The 17,005-nt window shown below is 47.1% G+C and overlaps 1 protein-coding gene across 1 annotated transcript; it reads left to right on the top strand.

Moving 5' to 3' along the window:
- Positions 1-205: 205 nt before the first annotated feature.
- Positions 206-10,843, top strand: LOC133346109 (keratin, type II cytoskeletal 3-like). The gene is made up of 9 exons (XM_061557513.1): positions 206-649; positions 1,234-1,442; positions 4,214-4,274; positions 4,460-4,555; positions 6,132-6,296; positions 6,793-6,918; positions 8,573-8,793; positions 9,430-9,590; positions 10,430-10,843. Exons 1-9 carry the CDS (start codon positions 296-298, stop codon positions 10,474-10,476), a joined length of 1,440 nt encoding a protein of 479 aa, XP_061413497.1. The 5' UTR covers positions 206-295; the 3' UTR covers positions 10,477-10,843.
- The last annotated feature ends 6,162 nt before the right edge of the window (positions 10,844-17,005 follow it).

Raw genomic sequence — 17,005 nt, 5'->3', positions numbered from 1 at the left:
CGGCTGGCGCGCCTCGACGAGACCAAGGCAATTGCCGAGACGCGCGTGATCCAATGAGCGCCATCCACACAGCCCGGTGCCGAACCCTGACGCATTCACCTGTAGGGGAAAAGGAGGGGTCCAGCCAATGAGAGAGTCCACGCCCGCGCTCGCGATTCGAGTGGCGTCCACCCCAGCGTTATATAAAGGGCGCACCGTTGGGGTGGGATTTTGGGCGCTGTCTGATCGCTGCCGACACACGCACCACTTTCTCCCTGCACACTCGGGACACGCATCCCACTCTGCACCGCCAACCATGTCTTACAGCATCAAGTCCAGTGGTGTGTCCAGCGTGAGCCGCAGCCGCAGTTCTGGCGGCAGCTCCATCAGGATTGGTGGTGGCGGCGGCGGTGGAAGGTCGGGAGGGTTCAGCAGCCATTCCCAAGGCTTCGGCGGCGGCGGTGGAAGTCGCTCCCGCAGCAGCTACAAGTCCGGCGGCAGCAGCTATGGTGGTGGTGGTGGTGGATTCGGGGGGATCTCGGCGTCTTTCTCATCCCAGGTGGCAGCGGGGCCCCCGCCAGAGATCGACCGCAGCATTCTGCCCGTGCGCAACCAGGAGAAGGAGCAGATCAAGGGCCTGAACGACCGCTTCGCCAACTTCATCGATAAGGTGGGTGCACGCATGCAGGAGACGCGGTCTCGATTCCTCGCGCCGTCTCGCGCTGAGCTCTCCGTGACTTGAGCGTTGACGTTCATCCGTCTAGCTGCATCGCGGAACTTGTTTTGCTAACTGGTGTCGCAAATGTGATTAATTGCAAAATGTGTGCATTTTTACAGTGATGTTCACATTCTCGTAGTAGCCTGTTGTCACGACAGTAAGTTTGTATGACAGACCTGCAACGTATCTTGGTCTTCGTTTTTCATGCTTTGTTTTAATTGTGGTAACGGGAAGAGTAAATATGTACCTAACAAGAACTGTGACAGACACGCGGACAGTAACATAGAGACACGCAAACAAAGATGCCCCGTATCGCCTTAACAGACTAGCACGTAGGCATTCGCGACCAATATCATTCCAAAAAAAATCCTCTTATGGATGCCTTAAGACTGTTGGGGCAAGCGCTGTTAGCGAGCACCTATACACGCAAACAGCCACCACACGCACACGCAGTCACGCCGACGCACGCATGCATATCCATCGAGACGTGCACACACCTGGAGCACTGATCAGACGCGTTCTTTCCACCCGTGCAGGTGCGCTTCCTGGAGCAGCAGAACAAGGTGCTGGAGGCTCAGTGGAGGGCCCTGCAGGAGCGTGGCAGCGGAGGCTCCAACCTGGACTCGCTCTTCGAAGCCTACATCAACGGGCTCAAGCAGCACCTGGACGGGCTCGGCAACGAGAAGCAGCGCCTTCAGGGCGAGCTGCAGCACATGCAGGGCGCTGTCGAAGACTTCAAGGCCAAGTGAGTTGAAGGGCGAACGAAGGGCGGCTCGTGGCCGTCACAGGGCAACGTAGCGTAACGCTCTTCTGAATGCGATGTATCTCACAGGACCGCATATCACGAGACCACAGCATCATTGCATAAGACCACAGACATCTCACGATATCGTAAAATAATCTCACAAGACCACAAAGACACCGAACAGAGATCACAAAAGAACATAAATAAATTTCGCCGTGACAATCATTGTCAGATAGCAGAACTATTTGTGTATTAAACTCACGTGTTGGAAAGTAATCTTGCTCTGTAGAAGAGTCGTTGCCCAAAACGTTGATGATGTATTTTTTTTACTGTGTGATTTCACACCAAGCCATTAAGTTTGATCTGTAGGTCTCTAGAAATGCAAACCAGTGGCTGCTAGGTACAGTATATACGCATACATGTGTATATACCGGGTATAAAACACTGCCGGGCGTCAAGACGCCACTTGCGGCCACATTCAGACTCGGTTGACTCTGCCCAAATCACCTTACTCCAAACCTGCACCAGAGACACGTTGCACCAAATACGTCCCCTCAAGGCCTCGAACATCTGGGGGTGCAGATCTTCTCTGCATCCTCAGGTCATAGAGGCTACGGTCGGTTGGAGCGACAGATATTTTCCCCCTTGTAGCCCCCCCTCCCCCGACTCTGGAACTCTATTCCACGAGATATCAGGATCTCTGAGTCTGTGGACATTTAAAAAAAAAACACGTCCTAAAATGTATTTATACACTTCTGTTTATTCACCGACAAATTAATTCAGAAAATGGCTTTGAGAATGTATTTTTTGTTAAATAAGGTATGCTTTATGTTGAGTGTTTGCTACTCGGTCTTGTATAGCGCTTTGCGATCCTTGATAATAAGCGCTTTATAAATGGAATTAGAATTACTATATTCATGCCATAAAATAAATACGCAGACAATACACCTCTTTTTAAATCTGTCCCTCTACACATCCTATCAGCCACACGGCCTTTCGGGAGTGATTTTTTTTCTTCTTGTGTTGTTATATCATAAATTCCACGGGAACTTTATAAATGCAAAAACGTGAAAAGATACGGAAGGTACACGACATTTGCACCCACCCAGGTAACGTCCAGCAGTAGAATGGCCAAGACCAAAGATGGTATCAGTGCAAATAAAATAAAAATACACAATCAGTGCAGAATATCGAACAGCACGTACATGAAAACCGAGATAACATAAAGTAAAACACTACGCTTCACGTACAAGTGTAAATTAACAATACGTGGGCGGATAACTTTTATTTAAACAAAAGAACTCCCCCCCCACCCCACACACTCTAGCCGTACATTGAACGCGCATTGACATCGCTCGGTGCCCGTGTACGCAACGTGGTCCCTTTCATCGTCCGCGCGTCTCTCGGCGAGCCACACCTTGAGATCCACTTGAGAGCTAAAGGGCACGGGGAGGGAGAGAGGGGGGCGGGGTGTTTGGAGCCGGGGTGTGGTCGGCCGTACCCCTGAGGCCGAAGCTCTCGCTTGTAGAGGAGGGGAGAGGTAGGGCGTTGTCCCCCCAGTCCCACCGTGCGCTCCTGCTTGAGGACGCCGTAGCGGACGAGTTTCTTCAAATCCAGGAGCCTTTAGGTCCCAGTGGTTGGATTCTGGATGGCTGTGGAAGTACGATGGCACTTTAGGAGCGCGGAAGATGTATGGACTCCTCGTAAAAAACAGTTCTCTCGAATTTGACAAAAACGTCTCACGCGCACATGAGATCGTGCGATGCGATCTCATGTGCGCTGGAGTCGGCACAAATAAGCTGCCGCATTTGGTGAAAAATACATCTCGCAATTTACATCCCTTTGACAATCTATTGCCGAAGGTATTGCCCACGCTGTGTCGGCCATAGAGTTTGACGATTACTCCACCACGCCGGTCAGTCCGAGTTGGTGTCGTCGGGTGCTGGAGGGTGGGGATTCACTTGCCACTGATGTTGGCTGTGGCCCGGTTTATATATCAGTGCGCTGAGATTGATTGTGCATGGAGACTACACGTTTTATTTGTAATTTAGGGAAGATATATCGGATAAGAGAATTTGCGGATAGGATTAAGGCAGATAAGAAGCGGTGAACTGTATATTAAATGCACGCATGAGATTATATTTGGGTCCATTTGTAGATACCCCAGAGAAAACTACATTCGATTATAATGTCTCTTACATGGTCTCCCACCAATCTCACTCCACTCTAACGTTCACTCATTTGTTGAGGAATAAAAAGGGAGGGTCATCAGAAATGAGTGGGGTATCTATAAACGAATCACTCACGATGCCCTACACTTCGCGACGATCATTAATTACGGTATTCTCCAATTTAGACTTAAAACGTTCGTGACTGCAGGAATTCATATTCTTAAAATCACGTAGATAGAATACAAAAAATCAAAATTATCTCCACCTGAAGAAGACCGCTTGTGTTGCGATCGAAACGTCGTGGGTTTTTTTTTTGCTTTCAATTTAGATTTTTTTTTTCTATTTACGTGACTTTACCGAAAGAAACCAAGAATAATATATTCTCCAAGTTACAAGGCGCATGTTTTCCCCAGTAATTTAAAGCAAAAGTTGGGGTTTTCATCTTATCATCTGGTGTGTGTGTGATCAGATTTGTTTAACGTTATTGACAACGGGCAACACGTTTGAGATGCGTCATTATTATCCGGATAATAATCTCGCTGATTGTGCAGCAATGAAAATGTGTGGACCTGACTTGTGTGAACGCACGGTGCTTTGCAGGTACGAGGAAGAAATTAACACCCGCACCCAGAGAGAAAACGAGTTCGTGGTCGTCAAGAAGGTGAGTGGAGTCCTCACTGATCGATGTGTGTGCCACGTGCTACGCTATATGTAGACGTACAGCTCGTTTGCGTCATATTCACTTGCTGCCTGTAAAATGTTCTCAGGCATTCTCGACAGCAGGGGCTGTTGTGTACTTGGCACAGCGATCCTAAGAAGTGCACGTGTGTCGCTTCTGTGCTGCAGGAAGTCGACGACGCCTTCCTGAACAAGGTGGAGCTGGAGGCCAGGCTGGATGGCCTCAACGACGAAATCGAGTTCCTCAAGAAGATCTTCGCCGAGGTGAACAAAAAACACCACACTCACAAAAAACATTCACTACATCGACTACGCCCCTAAAGCCCGCGAGCTCAAAGAGCATCGGACGACCACCCACGTGTCCATTGGCTGCCCTGAACCTGTGGGTTGGAAGGTCCACATTACCGTGCAGGGGGCGGGTGGAAGTCTGTCGATGGAAAGGCCACTGTTGAAATTCTGACAAAGTGGGACAATACGTCGCATATCCGGCCATTACATAGCCGCCCTGACCAATAAACCGACCACACTCAGAATCGTGATATTTATTTATCCTGGAGAAATCCGATGAGCTATTAAGTTCTTTTTCACAAGTGTCCAGTAGCATTGTGCCACAGGCATTTTCTATAGTTGTTCACATATCCGACCTTTTTGCTTATCTGCCTATGCCTCAGTTCCCAGTGAGTCGGATATGTGACGTTGTGCTGGGAGGGGGTGGAGGGCTGAGCACGCCCTACTGAAGGCTCAGCCCCCCCTTTTAAATTCTTACTCAAAAGTCAATGGATGTCCTGCTGCCTGAGTCGGTGCTGGAAATTCCACCTTCCTATGACAGGGGCAAGTTAATCCAGAGCGCAACCACTATTCGCTTCCCCACATGATGGTAACGAACTCATGCTACCGATCCGAGAGGGTTGAAGAGCTGAGTCGACTTACAACCCGGATCCGACATTAGGATCTTCCGATTGATGGTTCAGTGTCCTTCAGTTGCCAGCCACTAACACGAGTTTAACTGTTGTGCCTATCGTGCACCTGTGGTGCCGAGCCTACACGACTCAAACTACCTCGCCTGTGGGACCTCTGAGACGTTATTATACCTGTCCCACTAGAACACTACGAATCTACGGTGTCCGTCTGTTCTGGGATACGACGTGAGGGCCAGGAGAGGGGAGGGGCAGTGAGCCCCCCAGAAACGTCAACCGCACCCTCCAACTACAAATCACTTTGCAATACGGCAGTGAATCCTGTGGTTGCCATAAATTTTGACTTAAAACTATCGTGACTGCAGGAATTCATATTCTTGGTTCTTTCGGTCAAGTCACATAAATAACAAAAAAAAATCCCAAAAATTTTAATAAAATAAAAATATTTTAAATAAAAGTTAAAATAATAAATTTAAAATAATAAAACTGTAGTTGCCATTTAATGTATTCAAACGGTAACAAGCATGTATTATTAACACATTTTTTTATATTGTTAAAATAAATTAATAAAATATATGTGTGACATCCTTTTACGTCCCACATATACAGACTTAACTATGGATGACTTCAGCTATTAAACAGCATTGGTCAGTGGAGAGACGCTGTAGCCAGAGGGAGTGGGTGGTGTGGTTGGAATCTGCAGTGGCCGACCGTGAATTATCGTTACCCCCTCGGCTACAGCTCCTGTGCACATAAAAGTTCGTGTTGTTTCCCCCCAATCCATCAGTACTCACCCAGCTCCCACCATCCACATGCCTGCCCAGACCCCCACCTACACCGCAGACCTCACCCCAACTCCACCAAGGAGTCACTTCACTGCACTCCCCCCACTCATCCTGCTCGATTGTGCCGCATGTGATCAGGAGCTGCGCCAGCTGGAGTCACAGATCAAGGACACGTCACTGTTCGTGAGCGTGGACACCAGCCGCAACCTGGACGTGGATGGTCTCATCGCTGATGTGCGTGCCCAGTATGAGGCCATGGCCAGGAAGAGCCAGGCAGAAGCTGACGATTTCTACAAGAAGAAGGTAAATGCATGTGCTATGCCGGGTGGTGCAGGTGTGTTTGTCTGTGTGCAATTGTGACACTCCATGAATGTTGACATTGTCAACGTGAGTAAATAACGTTTTTCCTCTGGTGAGAATTAAATTTATGAAACTCGTATGCATATTCGTTAAATGAACTGCCTTTCCAGTCAAATTCAAAATATGGATTTGGAATATATAGTAATTTTACCATCGTACTTATCATAGCATCTTTAGTGCTGCCACGTTCATGTTTTCTCCATTGTGTAATACTATGGAGAAGACCTCTTGTGGCCAGGTGCATAAACCTCCTGAAATGAAAATGCTCCCATTTGTTAATTGAATTGCAAAAATACCACTTAAGCTATTTACGCAAACCAGTTAGTGGCACTTGAGAACCAACTAGATGGTGAAAGGTAACAGCTTTTTCACGAGCCATTGTTTACGCGTCAACATGCGACCTCTGCCCCCTGTCGTTGGAAAAAAAAACGAATGACAGATCACAGAACTCAGCTCCTCCGCTGGCAAGGGAGACGATGACGTCCGCAACAGCAGGAACGAGATCAACGAACTGAACCGCCAGATGCAGCGCATCAAGGCAGAGATCGAGGCTCTGAAGAAACAGGTACGACCAGTGGGAGAGGAGTGGGTTTGTGAGAACTCCTCGCGAGAGCGGGCCCCACTCGTGAAAAACAGTAAAACTAACTTTTTTTTAACAATACTTTCCTTGCTCATTCATCATCAGTAGCTGTGGTCAATCCATTGCTGGATGAAGGCCTCCCCAAGCCGCCGCCGCCTACTCCTCTCGCAATTCTAAATTTGAAGCTTTCGTGACTGCAAGGATTCATACTCTTAGTTCTTTCGGTAAAGTCACGTAGGTAAAAAAAAAATGAAATTAAAATTAATCAATTTATTTTGATAAATTTTAATTTCATTTTTTACCTACGTGACTTTACCAAAAGAACTAAGAGTATCCTCTCGCAATCCCACGATGTCAAAAATACACCAAGCACCTTTACACAAACTGATTTCATCGCTCCACCTCCTCGACGGACGTGCTGTGCTCGATGCACGCTCTCCCAGATGCGCTCTGCTCACTGCAAAGATGATAAAACTGCCACCATAAGTGTACCCTGCACCCTCCTGCCTCCATGACTCCCCCCCCCCATGCCCCCTCCCACCTGCGGGATTCCAAATCCACGAATCGCCACTGGGCACTTCACGTGTGCGGACTTGCCGTGACATATGAACGCCAGGCATTGTACAAACATTGGCTCACTTGCCTGTTTTTTTCACGCAACCAATGAGTCTTTATTTATGCAACCCACTTCAAAGCAATAAAGAGTGCTTTATATAAAATAACATTTACACGAATGCCCAACACTTAGAAGATATGAAATACAGTACTGTAAAATGCATTTAGTCTAAAATAAAGCAATCTACCCGAGGGCCTTGGCAATGTGATTTCAAACTATACAAAAACTTAGATTCGTAATAAAGACCAGATAATTTAACAACATTATTGGGTAGAGTTGGTATACGTAGCATCGTCTATTTGTGTGGCCATTAATACTCTTTTTTGAAGCCCTAAACAAAGCTTGCATATGCATGCATAAGCACATGCTTCCCCACTTAAAATTGGTCATTGCATCTAACCTCTGGGAGCATGGGTACTTTCAAGCTTCGAAAATGCAATTTGCACTTGACATTTTCAAAACATAGCAGGCTGCTTCAGATATTCGCACAGGAGGAATGTTTAAAATGCAATTTAAGTCGCCGTAGAGAACCAAGGTTACATCTCATCATTATAATTGTTGGCCTCTGGCTTGTTGAATGGTAACACTTTAGGCACACGTGTGCCGAGTAAAGCTGTAGAATAACATTTTAAGTGCCAAGGTTTTAGAACCCGGCACGGCAGTAGAAACAATGGACCAGTTGCATTAAATTCCCACCCCCGCCTGTGTCTACCCATCAGTAACAAAGTGATGCGCCACAGTTTCCTTGGTCGACCGGCAGGTTGCACGTGATGGTGTAGAGTGTGGCTACTCCCACCTCTTCCAATTACGTATGGTCAGTGTGAAAGTGTGGGCTCAAAATTCCCGCTTAGAGTCGCTCCCGAGAGCTCGCTCTGGTGGGAAGCCCTTCCGTACGTATGCATGTGTATTGTGGGACCTGTTTTTGTTGAGCTTCTATTTTTCACACGTCGAACTTCTTGCGCGCCGTACCCACGGCGTTGAGATAACGTCTGCGCGTCGTGCTTTCTCGCTCCGCGTGCACAGCGCGCCCAGCTGGAGGCAGCCATCTCGGAGGCGGAGGGCCGCGGGGAGATGTCCATCAAGGAGGCGAAGGAGACCATCGCCCGCCTGGAGGAGGAGCTGCACAAGGCCAAGCAGCAGATGGCGCAGCACGTGCGCGAGTACCAGGAGCTCATGAACGTCAAGCTGGCTCTGGACATCGAGATCGCCACCTACCGCAAGCTGCTGGAGGGAGAGGAGTCCAGGTGGGCGGAGGGGAAACTTTGATGTAGAAGCTCAGCGGTCCATTTGCGAAGGGTGGGGATGACTGTGGGGAGTGGGTGCTGCGGTAATGATCGTTCCGGGCACCAGGGCTGATTCACGGGCTCTTGGTCTGGGTGTTTAGGATTGACCCGGCTTGAGCTCTCTGCAGAGCTGATAAACCGTATATTGAGCGCAGCAAATGAATGCTTCGCGAGCAGTTAGCCAAACAAGCATTTGTCTAATGAATGTAAATGAGTGTATCTCTTTTGCAGGAGGTACATTTGCAAAAAACATATTAAATTCGTTTGTTGCAGTAGTAGGTGTGGTCCAGAATACATTGCTTGTCAATTACCCTGGCAATGCGGTGCATACTCCTTCAGTCTGGTATTGATGTTGGAATACCAGACAAAGCGAGTGGACATTACCCTGGTATTGTGGACATTACCCTGGTATTGTGGACATTACCCTGGTATTGTGGACATTACCCTGGTATTGTGGATTTGACCCTGGTATTGTGGATTTGACCCTGACGCTCTAGTATCTTGGATTCCATTCCGCTAATGTGGTATCGTGAACATAGCTCTGCCGTGACACTGGTCTTCCGATGCTGTCCTTTTTCTTTCGGCCGGCACGCACAGGCTGAATGCCGTTGCGTCCGGCATTGCCAACCTTGCCGGGGCCATGAGTGGAGGCGGCGGTGGCGGCGGCTACGGCTTCTCAAGCGGCGGCGGCGGCGGTGGCGGTGGCGGCAGTAGCTACGGCTTCTCAAGCGGTGGCGGTGGCGGCGGCGGTGGGTCAGGTGAGCGCTTCGAGAATTTTGACTGCTATAAAAGTCCACGTGATAAGCCACTTCGTTGGACGATCATTTGTGGCCAGGTCGCTTCCGAAGTTGAGCTATATTGGTCTGTGGACCTTGCCCGATGAAATCAAAATACTTTCGTTTTAAACTTTTAGCGTCTCACTTTCTCTCATTGGTCAGAACGGTTCACCAAGCGCATGAATATTACCGACACGACTCCTGTCGTATTTTTACTGACTTTAACGACGACTACGACCACGGCTGCATAGGTTTTCATGGTCGCGCTGTGTAGCTCTCAAATGTGGTTTTGCGTTGTCGCGTGTCGTTTGGCACCATGTCTGACGTTTCACTCCATGTGCTGAGGCTTCCTCAGCTCCTTTTCCCAGCACATGAGGCGAACTGTCAGGCATCGTGCCGAAAAACACGTGGATAAAACTGGAAAGCACTTAGGAGAATTTTGCAGCCTTTTCTTTGGTTGGAGCATGTGTTTCTTATGGTGTTATTTTAACTTGCGAAAAAATTGTACCTTAACGTGAGCGAAAGCATTTTATGATCCAGAAATGATGACTGCTATGCCAAGCACTTGCGTTTACTTATATAGCCCCGTATCAGTGATGCCTGTCATACGTAGGGACATTCTAGCGCTTGCAATGTGTTTGCTGCGTCATGTACTTTTAACGAGTGATTGCATTTAAGACATATCGTTCTTTCCTAAGCTCAACGTATCTTTCCCGTCATAACTGTTTCATCTCATTTTTCGCCTGCCGCAAACCGGAAGTGCAACTCAATGCATCCTCTGACGCGCCCACGCGGTGCCTTTGCGTCTTCCTTTTCCCCAGGATTCAGCTACGAGTCCTCCAGTATGAGCAGCAAGAGGAGCTACTAAAGCGACACTCAACAAGAACATCAACAACGAAAGTGTCCGTACCAGCCAATGCTCCCCAACTGACACCGGTGGTCGCCTGTGCTCGTTTTTACAAAAGGTCGTTGCATGGGTATAGTGGCCGTCGGAAGGCATGAAATTTTTACTGCATGTGTATCCTTAAGTGACAGTAAAGAATGGGTGGCGGGTTGTGAGACTTGGAAGAGGGCGTCGTAATTGGGTCCACAAATGTGCTGGTCTTGGCGTGTAGGGAAAAGCTTTGTACGTTTTCTAATAAGCCTGATGTTCTCCGATCTTTCACGCTGTTGGCCACTATCTCTGCATGCACCCTTTTTAATAGAAAGAATAAAGAAACACTCCTGGTACTTAACGACGCGTGTTTGTGCTGAACTGTGGGTGTGATTGCTGTGTGAGATCCGGGCGTCAGTGGGCACGATCGTTTACTCGCACATTTGCACTGGCAGTAGCAATGATAATAATACAGGCAGGGATGTCGCAGGAGACATCCAATCATAACACCGTGATCAATCCACTGCATCTCGCACGATCCTGAAATGTAATAATCTACCTTGGAATACATCAAATAAATAACCTAAATGGTTAGTAAATGTTTCATGTTTAATGTCCTCCCATTTCTGGACACATGGTCTCATTACAGTCCATCAATTTGAAGCAGAATTTTACACATTAGCTATTTTAACCTATATATTTTTGAGTAAATACTGGCCACACAAACACTACAACATACAACATCGATATAATAAATACTCTACGTAAAGTTAGTATTGGCATTCATTATCAGGATCAAATACTGATGTGACTGATGTCAATTATAATGGTATTCAAGAAGCGATGTAAATCTGAAAATTTGCACATTACAGCTGTCAAGTATGAGCTTAGAACGAGATACATTAATTAAAACGCCGCAATTATTGGGATTTAATTCCCCAATAATTATGACCTGAAGGTTGGTTGCGCTCAACCTAAGGTTATAATGTTGTAAGTCTCCTACAAAACACTTACAAATGTATACGATGCTCACAATCATGTGGAGTGTGACGCGTACGTAGGCCAACCGATTAGCACGGTTGGCTACGTACGGTGCAAAAGAAGTTCAACGATTAGAAAGCGACTGATGCCTGCTGCCAGTTATAGTACACGCGCTCTTAGGTGGGTGTAGCACTGATGGCAAAGTGATACACATTTGGGCAAACTATACTTTCGTTACTAAAACACCTTGACTCTACTAGGATGTGTACACGCACAATTCATATCACATTTTGACGTTGAGCAGAACAATGGGGCTCATCAACACCGCCAATCCGTGGCACCAAAGCAAATCATCAACTTAGAACCAGGGCCATTGAATGGATAAAAGAACCTCGACATTAATTTATCACAGTTGTTGTTGTTCCAAAAATCAGTTGCTTATCTCTCCAAAATGCCACACGAAATGAAGAATTTCACAATGGAGAAGCTGGCGACAATACCGCATATGCCAAATGCTGCTGCAATGTATCTGCTAATAGACATGCCACAACTGACCTTAAGGTTAAATGAAAAAAAAAACAAGCATTTTATTGAAGTCATCACCAGCTCTACAATTCTTTATTTTATTTATTCAACTGACCCAGACCAAATGGTTAACTTTGAGTGCCATCTGTGGTGGCAATATTTGTTGCCTTAATGCATTTGTATGGTCTTCCATCACGAGCAGCCATGGTCGATCTCCTGCTGGATGAACGCCTCTCCAAGCCGCCGCCACATCACACGATGCTGCGACGAAATAATCCACCGAGCACCTGCCGAGAAGCTGATGTCATCACTCCTACGTGGACGTTGCCACTCCCATCGTCATCATTATTCTTGATGAACGGCCAACATCCTATCAATCAGTCGTGTCCTGCCCAAGCCCACTTACTTTTGTTGACAGTTAGAATGGTTAGACTTGTCATTAACCTTCTTTTTTCGCAATGTAATTCTAACCGTGCAATTTCCCATGCTTCTCCATACTTATCGAGTTTTTTTTCTCTCAACATTTTTTATTGCTTTTAATGACTGTCTTTCGGAATTGATAAAAACAAACACTAAGGCGTATAAGCGTCTGGTCACGGTGCCTATTATTCTGCTCTACGTTGACTAGAGGAGGCGGATCAACATCGTCAAACTCCCAAACTCGTCGAGGTGCCAGTTTGTCTCGTGGGGGTCGGGTTGCTTGTCCAGATGTCACTACGTGGAGGGGCTGGAGCAGGACAGGAATGGCTTCACTGAGCACTCGCTACTGATGTTAGCCGTGGCCAGGAATTAAACTCAGTCCATCAATACTCTTTGGTTCTTTCGGTAAAGTCACGTAGGTACAAAATAAAATAAATCACGACGTTTCTGGCGCAACACAAGCGTCCATCATCAGGTGGGAAAGCATGGTCTGCTGCTGAGGCAGACTGTTTTAAAACGTGACTTTACCGAAAGAACCCAAAGAGTATGGATTCGTGCAGTCACGAAAGCTTCAAATCAGTTCATCAAGTTTCATTGTAGAACAGAGTAAATCTCAATAGCATAAGAAGAATTTGAAGCACCAAAGATTAATCTCATATGTTTACCAATTGCTGCTCTGATCTAATCCGCGGACTAGTTCAGTACTAACTTGGCTTAGACAAGGGGGCGCTATCACAACCAGTGTTTCCATCAGAGTGATGTCATTATATATAGCGATTTAGTTGGCGGGGGGGGGAGTTCCTCGCGACAAATTGTTGCCAAAGTTGCCAGCGACACATCGAAACGATTCTTTTTTGGGGAATGAGGGCATGCTGCAGATTTAGGAGCGATTCCATATGCGTATTAACGACTCTCTCTCTCTATCAGTTTACCGCTTTGCAATACGCCGGTGTATTGTCTAGCGACATCGTTGACGACTGCATACGGTCTCATCTGGTGACCTTTTTTCGGTTCGCTCGGCGACACTCAAATGAGTCGTGCTTACGACGACACGTCGTCTCGTGCCCAACCACAACGCCGTTCGGCATGATGTCCCACGTGTGGTGGAAGCTTCTTCGGGCACTCAAGAAAGCTCACGGCGCCCGGAGCGAAACGTCAGACGTCGTTCTAGAAGAGCACGGAACGACGTCGGGAGGAGAGTCCTGTTCAGTATCTCTCATCTTTCAATCATCACTCGCGTGGTGATGGGTGCGGCTCCATTCTCCCTCGTCCACCGCAGTGGCACTCCTTGGGGACACCTGTGCTGCACACCACTCTAATTTCCACTCTTGAAATCGGCCCCTCCTTTTTATATTCATATAAAAAAAACTAAAAACTGTACTCAACAAAGACATCTTGGTTGGAAGTGAAGTGAGGATGATGGTCGTGGAAAATGGCCGGGTCACCGCGCTTAATGATTTAAAAAGCACGAGGTTGTGTTAAGGCTATAATCATCTGACAAACGCCTCTTTGTTATCGGAGTGCTGTGCATTATTCGTGTCGGCGCCTTCGAGTCTGACCAATTCGGACCTGTTTAGCAAAGTTAGTTGTGTGCTCGGACATGATACGTCGCTAGAAGAGATGATTTATAATGATGATGGTCGATGCGTGGATTAGGAATAGATGATGATTATCGATGCGTGTATTAAGAATAGATGATGATGGTCGATACGTGGATTAATAACGACTGGTTGGAAGCCAGGAGATGGAACGCATCTGAGCGGACATTTGACGAACATCTTGAACGATAGTGAAATCGGATAGTGTTCAGGTGCCGATTGCATTCTAACATTGCAGGATTGTTATGGATGGTGGCAGTTGGAGGAGGCATTCATCCAGCAGTGGATTGATAATGCCTGATGATTGAGGTGGTGGTGGTGACCAAATCACTTCGAAAGCCAAGCATGGCAGGATCGTGCATGGATGGTTGATCACCATGCACAAAAGCAGGCTGCTGTGGAGGCTACGTGGCGGGGCTTCAGAGTTCAGTGCAGACAATATCCCCTTCACCACCAACCCGCACTGAAGAGCGTGAGTGAAGTATGGTGTAATGACAGGGGAGTCAGCCTGCGGTGGGAGTGGACTAGTGGCCACGGGAGGTAATGACAGGGGAGTCAGCCTGCTGTGCGAATGCACTCGTGGCCACGGGAGGTAATGACAGAGGAGTCAGCCTGCAATGCGAAGGGACTAGTGGCTACGAGAGGAAATGACAGGGGAGTCAGCCTGCAGTGTGAATGGGCTAGTGGCCACGGGAGGTAATGACAGGGGAGTCAGCCTGCAATGCGAAGGGACTAGTGGCCACGGGAGGTAATGACAGGGGAATCAGCCTGCGGTGTGAATGGGCTAGTGACCATGGGAGGTAATGACAGGGGAGTCAGCCTGCAGTGTGAATGGGCTAGTGGCCACGGGAGGAAATGCCAGGGGAGTCAGCCTGCAGTGTGAATGGGCTAGTGGCCACGGGAGGTAATGACAGGGAGTCAACTTGCAGTACAATTGGACGGCAGAGTCTGCTGGTGGAGCGAGCGTCTAGAGCCAGCGAGAAGGAAGGGTGGCGTGGCCTCGGTCCGTATATAAGGGAGATGCGCGGGAGACTCGGGGCTGTTGCAGTGGGGTCTCCGCCTGTTCGAGTGAACGTGTCTCATCAATAAAGAAACCATCTCAAGACAAGGGTGTCAAGTCGTCATTGCACATGTACACGGGAGAGCTTGTGCATTGCACGGTTGATGTTTCTCAACACGGAGCAGACGCAAAGGGAAACGAGACGGCATTTGTCATCCTATTATACGCTTTAGATGAGTACGATTATGTGGCTGCTTTAAATGTCTACCCGACAAGCCACTTCAGTTGTGCTATCATTTGTGGCCAGGTCGCTTCTGAAAAAGAAGCTCATAGCTCAGTGGGATTTACCTGGTAATATAAACAGATTTTTTTTTAGTGATTTGAATACCTTTCCTATACTTTGCACTCCTATCGTGTTTTCCTACTGTTGTACATTTCTGACCCGCCCCTACTGGACATCTGTGAATAAAGAGCTTTATAGCTTATCGGATTCCTCCAATTTTCATAAAGATTCTGATTCTGTTGGCCCTAAAGGAATATTTCTGATAGACATGTAACAACAGATTTGTCAAAGATAAACAGACCTCCGTTCATGCATTTCCACAAACATGTATGTTGAACGTCTTTCGCACCCTACATCGTAGCCAACCGTGCCAATCGGAGGTGCGGGAACCTCCAGAGGCAGGTTCGCTCGCACACACACGATGGGGGATCGGGACTTGAGATGTGGGTAGCGAGGTGCACTTTTGGGGTCTTGGTTGATGATGGGTTGGGTTGGTTGTTGTTGGAAAGAAGACGCGCGAGAATGGAACCCTGCATTTTCGCTTCGCGTACAGCTATTGTGAGTGGTTTATCATATGTTACGTCTTTTGTTTGTATTATGACTGCAGGTATTGCGGTCTATGCAAACATGACTCCTTGTAAAAAGGTGTCAGTTTTGTTGCCAGATAGAAGGGTAAAAAAACAATTATATTTTTACTGGCAAATGAGGTTCCCATAGTGGTTTATCATAGAGGTGTTTGTGTTAGGTCGCGTACATATTAATTTGGCGACAGCCAGATTTGTGGCCGCCGACTGATGATGCTCGTTGTACTTACTGGCGAAACGTTGTACTCGAATTCTAAATGTTTTGCGTTTACTCTCCAACACACACCGGTGTGCGGAAGTAGTCACTAATCGGCACGTTTTGTGTACGTGACAACCCTTACTAATTGTTTGTGTCGGGTGGCGGCGGGTTTAACGACGCATTTATATTTTCGCGACATAACCCAAAAATCTGTGTTATGCTATTGTGATTGGTTACGCAACCCCTTGAACCACTAGAGGTCACTATATTATTTCACCATTCGGTATGATACAAAAAAATGTAAACTGCTATTGAATCGCAACCCCGAAGTATGGAAATTCGTTTGAATCGCGATAGGGACTGAATTCCGAGAAAATATAATGATGCATCTTGTATAAAATATTGTAATTTTATTTCAGCCCTTCGTCAATCCACTGCTGGACAAAGACCCTCCCGCCAGTGTGCCGAAAGAGTAAGTAATGGCGTTTAATAACTGCATATTACCTGCTATGACATGAATCGTAAACATTCAATTTAACAAAAGCCGAAACTAACGCATGGATGCATGTTGGGAATTGTCAATGGGAGACGGAGAGATTAACACAAGTGCATATTATAGACATATTAATTGTCAAAATCGGCTTGATCAGGTCACGTCCTTTAGAAGGGGTGATGGATGGCTCGTGACGGAGACTGATTATGGAGTGGCAGCCAAAGTAAGGGAAGTGATCCATGAGTAGGATTATAGTGAAGCAATCCAAGACCGCGAGCAGGTGAATTGCTTCACTATTCTGGCAAATCGCCCGATGATGCTGGATACAATTACCAGCGAAACGTCGTACTACTCAAATTGTAAATGTTGTGGATTTACTCTCCAACACACCGGTGGGCTTAAGTCGTAACTATTTGGCGTTTTAGTTTACGTGACAAATT

This window comes from Lethenteron reissneri, chromosome 23 (assembly GCF_015708825.2).
Source record: "Lethenteron reissneri isolate LAM-NWPU_2019-01 chromosome 23, ASM1570882v1, whole genome shotgun sequence".
Taxonomy (NCBI): domain Eukaryota; kingdom Metazoa; phylum Chordata; class Hyperoartia; order Petromyzontiformes; family Petromyzontidae; genus Lethenteron; species Lethenteron reissneri.
Note: the sequence above shows the minus strand (reverse complement) of the source record. Positions and strands in the feature narration are given on the sequence as shown.